The sequence below is a fragment of the Peromyscus maniculatus genome, chromosome 1 (assembly GCF_049852395.1).
Source record: "Peromyscus maniculatus bairdii isolate BWxNUB_F1_BW_parent chromosome 1, HU_Pman_BW_mat_3.1, whole genome shotgun sequence".
NCBI classification, from domain to species: Eukaryota; Metazoa; Chordata; class Mammalia; order Rodentia; family Cricetidae; genus Peromyscus; species Peromyscus maniculatus.
Genome location: NC_134852.1, coordinates 73,764,312 through 73,773,722, shown reverse-complemented (window position 1 = coordinate 73,773,722; position 9,411 = coordinate 73,764,312). Strand labels below are relative to the sequence as shown.

The 9,411-nt window shown below is 50.4% G+C and overlaps 1 protein-coding gene across 1 annotated transcript; it reads right to left on the bottom strand.

Annotated features, from left to right (window-relative positions):
- Positions 1-1,442: 1,442 nt before the first annotated feature.
- Positions 1,443-6,261, bottom strand: Magel2 (MAGE family member L2). The gene is made up of 2 exons (XM_042277396.2): positions 2,837-6,261; positions 1,443-2,197 (listed from the first exon to the last, which is right to left on the bottom strand). The coding sequence occupies exons 1-2, from the start codon at positions 5,985-5,987 to the stop codon at positions 2,190-2,192; spliced, it is 3,159 nt and encodes a 1,052-aa protein (XP_042133330.1). The 5' UTR covers positions 5,988-6,261; the 3' UTR covers positions 1,443-2,189.
- Between the last annotated feature and the right edge of the window lie 3,150 nt (positions 6,262-9,411).

Sequence of the window (9,411 nt, the reverse complement as noted above, 5' to 3'; positions counted from 1 at the left end):
AAACGCCGTCACAGTGGATCGTTGGTGAAATTATGTGCATCCATGAAGGTCAAGGGTGGAGTAGGGGCCAATTCCCTGACAAAGGTCGCTCTGCAATGGCAGGATAGACCTCACCACTTCGTTCTAAGCCGCAGCAAGACCGAGGGTAGTGATCCTTGATTGAAACTTGGGTTGGGCATGGAGAGCTGTTTGACGTTGGCTTATCGTGTAAAAGAAAAAGAAAGAAATTGCTGGGCACAGACAGAAGTAAAATTATGGGAAAGGTTATGAAGCAATTAGTGCGGGAGTGAAGTTAAGCCTTAGGGGACAAAGGCCTCAGAGGCAGCTGTGCAACTGCATTCGGCCAGTAGGTGGCAGGCAAGTACTATCATTGCTGCTCCCATCGCCTGTCCCCCTGCTTTTCTGGAAGAATGAGAAGACATGGGGTTGGATTTCTTGATTCAGACAGGACAAGAGGTGGCAAGCAGCTCTCTGTCCCCGTGGAAAAGCTGTGACTTCTGGGCAGTCTTTTCTTGTGTGCTACATTCACATGTACATGAATTCACCTCCGCCCTTCCCCCGCATCAGACACCCAGGCAGGTCAGCCCTTGGCCAGGTTCCTCTCCTTGGGGGTCCTGTAACTAAAGGCTGGCTGCGGGTATTTAGTCCCTCCAGACTTTGTCACCTTTTCCTCACTGTGCACTAGGATTAACCCTTTCCTCTCAGGAGTTTTCCATGGAACTCTACGTCTCAAGGAGGTGCCCTGCAATTTCCTGCCCTCCCCTTGCGATGGCCACCTGTAATCTGCAAAATCCTTAACTTCTTAAACCCTGGTTTTCTTTTTCCATGGTGGGCTCCTAGTATATTAGGGGGAACATAATTCCATTCTGGTGCCCGTGTAGTGCATTGATGCTTTCCACATTTGAACTACTAGACATCTTTTACCGGGCTCATGACCGACAAGGATGTCTTTCGAGTTTTTTTTTTCCCCCACGGTGGCTATTAACCCAGGTTATATGGTCCTGAGGTAGAGTATCCCCCTTTTCCAAACACCCTTGAGGAGATTTTCTGCTTGGAATTATAATTTTCCCAGCGTGCCACCATATGTGCAATTTAATGAACCTATTTGTATCTTATAGCCTCACCTACAAATTAGACCTGATGTCTAATTTGAAAAGCTATTGTGAAAATTAAATCAAAGGAGGCGTACAGACCCCTCTTAATTTGGCCCATCTTACTTAGGAAGTTTTACTTTCTCTTTAAGGAAATCTCTGGCTTCCCCACCCACCACTATCACGGCATTACTATACGATGAGCGTAGTACTCTTCTGGGAAGCTGTCAGCACCCGTGGATTTTACTATCACTGATAATAATCTTGGCATTTGTGTGTGTGAATGGAGTGTGGTAAAGTCGGGCTCCCACCACCCAGGTTCAAAATTAGAATAAAGACAAACACTTCATGTTATGCTAAAAGTAAATTTATATAGATATAGATTTCTCCAGACTGTATTTTACTGATGAGTCATGTTAACAACCAAAGAACATTCTAGTATGATTTCACTTAAACAGAACAAGACGGATGGACTGTCACTTCATTTCACAAAGGTAGCACGACTCTGATACCACAACATAACAGCTAGAACACAAAACAGGGAACCACAGATCTCATTTAAAAATACAGAGGCCAAAATACAAAACAGTAGAGCAGCCAGTTTAAATCAACACCTCACAAAAGTGTACAAAGCTTTGGCAAATATAAAAACAGGCTGAAAATTCAAACTTACACACACAGATCAATACCAAAAACACCAGAAAGCACAATGTTCCCCCCTCCCCCCATTGTCAGTTGCCTTTGGCCTGGTACCCCACAGGGATAAGTTTATCAGTTCGTCTTGGTAACACCTATTAATGAGGATGGGGACTGCTGGTGGGGTTAGGGGTGTCATCATCACTGTCACTGGGCTCCTCGTGTTCGTGTCCTTGTATTCCAACGCCGACAGTGACTCAAGGTACTGGGATGTCTCGTACGTGTCCTTGTATTCCAACGCCGTCAGTGACTCAAGGTCCTGGGATGTCCATGTCTGGGCCTGGTTCGCGTCGAGTGCGGCCGAAAATCTCAAGACGTGCACCTGGTTGGTCTCGAGGAATGCGCGCGGCCCCCAGAGAAGCTCGTATTCTGCTGACTCCGTGAACGGGACTTGCCTGTGCTCTAGGTACCTGCGTTTCACAAACACACGGGTGGTGAGCTTCCTCATACTCCTGACGAGACCACTTGTCTCGTGGACATCCAGTTCTAACTGGGACAGAAAATTAAAGAGCGGATTCTCTCTGATACAGCAGCCTTTCATAAAGATAGGGCTCAGGACTACCATCAGGAGGTTGAACTTTGGCCTGTCTAAATAGAATGGTGGCAGACTGCACTTGAGGATACCCTGTCTTCCTGACAATAATGTAGGAGTGGGTTTTGGTGTCCACTTCCCTCAGCTGACACCCAAAGGTGCACTCTAGCTTAGCATTGGCCCCGCTGATGATGTCTAAGCTCTCATCTTTATATTCTCAGATGACTACATTTACCATCTCTGAGAGCTGGACGGGCACCTTGGCTTGGTCCTTGGCCAAGAGAAACTGCACCAAAGCATCTGCCCTCTCATCTAAGGGAGACAATGGCTGACTCTCCCCCATTAGGGACCCCCTTAACAGCCCTGGACCCCCAAGAGACACTTGGGACCTCAGAGACTGCCCATGGCTGAGACCCCCCCTGATTCACCACAGAACCTCTGATCTTGTGAGGTGCTGGGGCCATCGAACCCCCCGGGGAATCCTAGAGGTATTGGGGGCATCCCAAGCCATTCATACCCTGGGGGGTGTAGAAGGAGTCTCGGTCCCCCAGAAGCTGCATTGCCCTTTGGATCTCCCAGTCATTCTGCCTGGTACCCTCACAGGGTCGGGGCCCCCGCCAGTCGCGCGAGGTCATCCTATGGCCACAATCTTCCTCTTTGGGCTCCAGATGCTTCTTCTTCCTGGTGGCTTTGCCAGAGCGCCGTGGTGGCTCTGCAGACTTGGAGGCCTCTGGAATAGTGGCACTTGCCTGGGGGGCGGCTGCTGTCACCATCAGGATGGCAGGCACTGCCTTACATGCTGAGGAGGCATTCACCTCAGGAAATGGAACCCAGGGAACTGCAGGCAGGGCCTCTACACAGGCATAAGGATCCTGCAGAGCAAATGGCAGTGACTTTGGGCTCTCTGAGGTGGCTGATGGACCTCTAAAGGCATTAGAAGAGGCAGCCTGAAAATGAGAGGTAGGTGGAAAGACCCTTGCAGTGGCAGCTAAGTTCTCTGATGTGGCAGGCAAGTTTCTCCAAGCAGTTGGCAGGTAAGCCCTGGACGCTGATGCTGCCCTTGGAGCGCAGAATGTGGCACCAATTATCATGCGATCTTTTGGAGGGCCCTTTCTGTCCCTTGCAGAGGACCTACGATCTCTAGGAGGGCCCCTAGGTTCTAGAGAAGAGGGGCCAGGTTCTCCTGACGGAGTCATGTGTGACCTAGTGGGGCCCCTGGGAAAATTGGTTGGTGCTCTGGAGGCTCCGGGCTGTGCCTGCGCGGTTGGGGGTGGGCCTTGCCAAGAAGGCTGCGGTTGTACTGAGGGCAGTTCTGCCTGCAGGCCTGTGGCTTGGGCCTGGTGGGTTGGCCTCCGAGTTTGCCGGGTTCTGTGGGAGGATGGAACTCCCCGAAAGGGCTGCTGCTGCTGCTGCTGCTGCTCCACATGGGTGAGCGGAGTGGCCTGCTCCTGGGCCTCCCGGGCAGGCGCAGGCTGCCAGAAGTGAGTGGGTGCCTTGCGTGCCTGCCAGCCCATTGCCCGGGCCTGCTGTACCTCCTGGAACTCGAACGACCCTGGGACCTCCTGTGGCTCTGGGACCTCCTGTGGCACCTGGACCTCCTGTGGCACCGGGAGCTGCTGGGGCACCGGGACCTCCTCTGGCACCGGGACCTCCTCTGGCACCGGGACCTCCTCTGGCACCGGGACCTCCTCAGGCACTGGGGCCTCCTCTGGCACCGGGGCCTCCTCTGGCACCGGGACCTCCTCTGGCACCGGGGCCTCCTCAGGCACCGGGACCTCCTCTGGCACCTGGAGCTCCTCAGGCACCTGGAGCTCCTGTGGCACCTGGAGCTCCTGTGGCACCTGGAGCTCCTGTGGCGCCGGGGGCTGGCCTTTGGGGGCCTGCCAGATGATGGTTGGGCAATGCATACCTCGGGGACCAGACTGAGGGACAGCCTGGGGCACAGGGATTGTGATAGACAGTGACGCTGGGAACAATGTCTGGGGCACTTGTAGGCCTGCCTGTGGCACCAAATGTATCTGAGTAACTTGTGGTGCTGTAGGCACATGAGGCGTCCCTGGCATCCTGGGTATCAGCAGACGAGTATGTGGAGCCTGGCGCAGTGGAGGTGGGGGTGGCAGGACTTGCCACAGATGAGTCTGGCTGGCTATGCCATGTGTAGCTTGTCTGATAGGTAGAGGGGCCTGGCGTATCAATGGTGGGATTTGCCGCATCAGTGATGGGGCCTGACGAATCACAGGTGGCATCTGGCGGAGTATTGCAGGCGCTCCAGGTCGAATGGGTGCGGGACCAGGACGAATAGGTGGGAACCCTTGGCGCATAGGAGGGGCCTGCCAGGCTATTGCGGGGGCCTGCAAAGAGACCTGCGTGCCCTGCCAGTTCAAGGGCGTCCCCTGCCAACCCTGGGGGGTCACCTGCCAGTTGGGTGTGGTGGCTTGCCAGCTAGGGCCTGTCCCCAGTTGCACCTGTGGGGTTGATGGGGCAGGGGGAACCTGTTGAGGAGCCCTTATGACTTGAGACTGGATTTGCAGGATCAAAGGCTGACCCTGTGGGGCCCACGAAGTCAGAGGCTGCCCTGGGGGCAACACTGGCTGTGCCATCGGTGCTCCTGACACTGGAGGCTGAATGACTGGAGCTCTGGAACCTGGAGAGTGGATCATCACGACACCAGGACCTGGAGGCTTGGCCATCGTAGTTATCGAAGGTGAAGGCTGGGTCATCAAGGCAGCTGGTGGAGCAGGCTGGACCATCTGAGCTCCTGGAGCAGGAGGCTGGACCATCAGGACTCCCGGTGTCAGCTGCTGGGCCATCAGGACTCCTGGAGTTGGTTGCTGGGCTATCGCTGTCCCCGGAATTGGAGCGTGCGGCATTGAAGTTCCAGGTGGGGGGGGATGGACCATCGGGGTTCCAGGAGACAGAGGATGAACCATCGGGTTCCCAGGTGGAAGAGGATGGGCCATGGGGGTCCCAGGAGGAGGAGGGTGGGCCATAGGGGTCCCAGGAGGAGGAGGTGGTGGAGGTGGAGGAGGAGGTGGGGGAGGAGGAGGAGGAGGAGGAGGGTGGGCCATTGGGGTCCCAGGAAGAGGGTGCGCCATTGGGGTCCCAGGAGGAGGAGGAGGGTGTGTCATTTGGCTTCCTGGGGGAGGAGGATGAGCCAAAGGGGCCCCCGGGACAGAAGGATGAAGCATCAGGACTCCTGGAGTTGATGGCTGGGCCATTGGGGCTCCCGGAGGGGGCGGATGGACCATCAAGACTCCAGGAGTTGGAGGCTTGGCCATCGCCCCCCCCAGAGGGGGAGCCTGGACCATTGGGGCCCCTAGAGCAGGAGGCTGGGCCAGCTGAGCCACTGGGGCAGGCAACTGGCCCTCTGGAGCCTCCCAGGCAGCCTGAGGAGCCTGCCATGAAGCCAGGGGAGCCTGCAAGTCCACTGGAGGTGGATCCCAAGGGACTGGAGGAGCCCGGGAGGAAGCAGGCGGAGCCCGCATCAGTACTGTAGGGCGGCTATGGACTGGTGGCACAGGGGACTCCGGAGGGCTGGAATCACCCAGGTTCGTACTTAGCTGCGACATGTCCCTTGCTTGACTGCTAGCTGCCCGTCTCCGATTGTTGCGTTTTTTCTTCCAGTGTTGAGAATGCCGACGTGGCGGTCCAGGAGGATCCCCATCCATCGCGAGCTCTGTGGGAAGCCAGCTCCGCTGCCTGGCTCACCCTGCCGCTCTGAAAGACAGCTGCGGATTCTCTCCGCAGCTCTCCGCGAGCGCTGCCTGGCTGGCACCAGAGCGCTCAGCGAGTGCTGCCTGGATCTCTCCGCAGCTCTCAGCGAGCGAGCGCTGCTGCCTGGCTGGCACCAAGGCTCTCAGAGAGTGCTGTCTGACTTCCTCCGCAGCTCTCAGCCAAGTGCCTCCACAGCGCAGCTCGCAGCTCACAGCTCGCAGTGAGTGCGGACTGGCTCTGCAGCTCTCCGCAGTAAGAAGGAGGAGGGAGGGGGCTCAATCCCGCCCCTTCCCCGCCCCCGACCACCACAAGTGGATTGTGCAGAGGGGCGTTTACCAAACCATTGACTGACACAGGATTCAGTCTCCTGCTCTAATAGTTTCCCAATTCAACTAGTTCAGCCTCTTTAAGCATGAGTTTACATAGGCAAATGACAGGGACAGATTTATACTTCAGAAAAATCACTGTGCTGCATTATGAAGTGGGGACAGACCACTAGCAACATGGAACATGTCCAAAGGTGGGGGCAGTGGTGTGGTCTGAGCTCAGAAATGAAGCATATTGACGTAAGCGGGACTGGGGAGCTATACCAGACAGCTATTCAAGTTAACGAAGGTTTAGAAAAATGGGGAGTATATTCATGTATCTGTCTTGGAAAAGTATGAATTTCCAGGGGTAGTTTATTCTCTCAGGAATATGGAAGGCAGGAGGCACAGGGTAAGAGAGATTAATAAGTACTTGCCAGGCACGGGGCAGTCAACCTGGAATATCCTAGGTGCTCTCATATATCTGTATTCACTCAGAGGATTGGGAGTCAAGTTTGTCAAATTTTTTTTAAAAAAAATCAAAACAGAGCAACAGTAGTGAACATAGTTGCAAAAGAGTGTGTTAAGAGAGAAAAAAAATCTAAACTCATCTAGAAGAATAGTAATGACTGCATCATAGAGACAGGCAGGAAAAAAAAACGAGTCAGTTAGAAAGGGAAGAAAAGGAATCTTGGAAGTTAAGTAACAGAAATTCATGGAGGCGGCATTTTTAATATGGGAGAATCCACCTGTGAAGTAGGTGAGATGAGATAATAGAGTGTGAAAGACATTCTAAAAATCAAAAATGAAGCAATGAGCCATAAAATAGCAAATAGGCTAGCAGAGACTTACAAATATATCTAGAAAAATAGAGAATACAGGAAACTTTCTGAAAAATCAGCTCAACAGTAGGACCCATGCCATGCTAACAGATAAAGCAGGAGACATCAAAATTACCGATTCTTCTTTCTTCTGAAAACTCAGCAGCAGTCTCAGTTTAGCTAGGGAGTTTTCTGGATATTTACGAGGCAATTAACGTTACGGTTCTTTTAGAAGGGGTTGTTTGCTGCCTAGGGCAAGAGTCCGATGTGAGGAAAGGAAACCACAAGGGGGCAGAAGAGGATGATGAAGGCTGCACCCCACTCCTAAGATACCCGTAACAAGTGTTCCTCAAATTTTTATTTGTGGGTCCTAAAGAAGAAATGTGCTCCAGGACTACTCCTTCTGAAATTGATAAGAAGTTTGGACTCGTATTTCAGAGAATGTCTAACCACTAAAAAGCATGTTACAACAGTAATTCCTGATGATCTATCACTTTTGTATACATGCGTTCAAGACAGAAATAGCCTTTTGCAGCATGAGCACTGCAATGCTGTGCTGGATTTCAGTCCTTACCAAGAGGGTTCGTAGGCCCCATTTATACAGGAATTGTGACATAGGGGATGAGAATCCTTTGACAGGAACCGGCAATAAACACATAACCCCTTTGCTCTCTATTATCTGCTCTGCCACATGGCTGTTTCTAACTGTGGGTGGTTTGATGAAAATTGGTTCATTTTCCTCATATGCTAACTCACATAAATAAACACATCAGATTAAGTTATCCTGCTAACCATTTGCTTTCTAGAATTGTGACAGATTTGGCTTTCAGTCTGCCAAAGTGTAGGTCATCCCACATGCCAAATGATTTTCAGCAGGGCATGGTTATTCTCACTGACTTCGACATCAATGAATAGTTCTGCCATAGGACATCAACTCCCACCAAACCTATTTTATGAAAAGAGAGCATCTGATTACGTAAACAGACAACATACAAGGCAGAAAGAAATGATTAGGAATTATTCAGGGAGACAAAGAAAAAGATGTAGGTATAATTAGAAGCAAATGATAAATAACTCACAATCTGTACACTGGCCTCTCTTTGGTAACACATGACAACAACAGGAAAAATTGAGAATTGAGTGTTTCGGGACTGTAGAGGGGGCCAGTAACGGTGGACACTTCCGCAAAATACAGATCTGTATATGCTGAGTAATTAGAATTCTCCATCTCAAATCATACCCAGGTACCAAGGAGCATATGGCTCCCTTCTGAAACGGACCATGTTAAAAACATAAAAATTGAAGTGTTTTTAGACTAGAGAGACATCTGTACCACAATTCCTAGTGCCCTGTCTCTTTGTGAAATCCTCCAGCATTCCGAGTCCCCCATTAGCCTTTTGCGCGAGTATAACCTTTTCCCTCAATAAGTGTTCCTTCTCTACAGAAGGGCTTGAAAATTCAAGGAAATTCATAGAAAACATAATGGAAATGGATATGAAACATTCATGGAATTTTGGCATCTGTCTATCCTTTCAATAACTTAAATCAGTGTATAATAGATATGAGAAAATAGTTAAACAAACGGAAGAAAGAAAATTCACCATATCATAGGAGCAGTGTTTGATTTGAGAGCTTTGCTTTGGCACACTAGTTAATGTCGAGCGGCCAGTAAGCCGCCGTGGAGTGAAGCTGAGAGCTCTTAACACCAAAGCTGATTCTCTCTGTATCCAATTTAGGTGTGAGACTTCGGATAGATACTCCAAAGTGGGGGAAGTAAGTTGTGATTTTCACAAGCTCTGAAATCATTTGTTTATGAAATATCTTTTGTCAAACATTCACTAGATGCCTAGATGTGTGCTATATATAAAACTACAAACAAAAACTCTGAGACAAGATCTTATTGTTCATCTATACAGATATTAATATGATGGCTTTAGTGCAACAAGTAATCATCATGAAAAAAACATATTGGTCATAATCGACACAAATAAGTATTTACTTCTGCCTGGAACATGAGTAGTACGTAGCTAAATGTGCATCAATGAAAAGAAAAGGAAAACAAAGCTGGGAAAGACTATTGAATGCTTCCAGATAGACAGACTGTGTAAGAAAACAAACAAAACACTGGAGATACCAGACAAAAATATTGAGAGAAAAATTTTAAGGGCTTCATTAAGATAGCAAAATATTATTTATTGAATGATTGCTACATGATAAAATATTACCTTCATGTCTTCACATACTATTTGTTG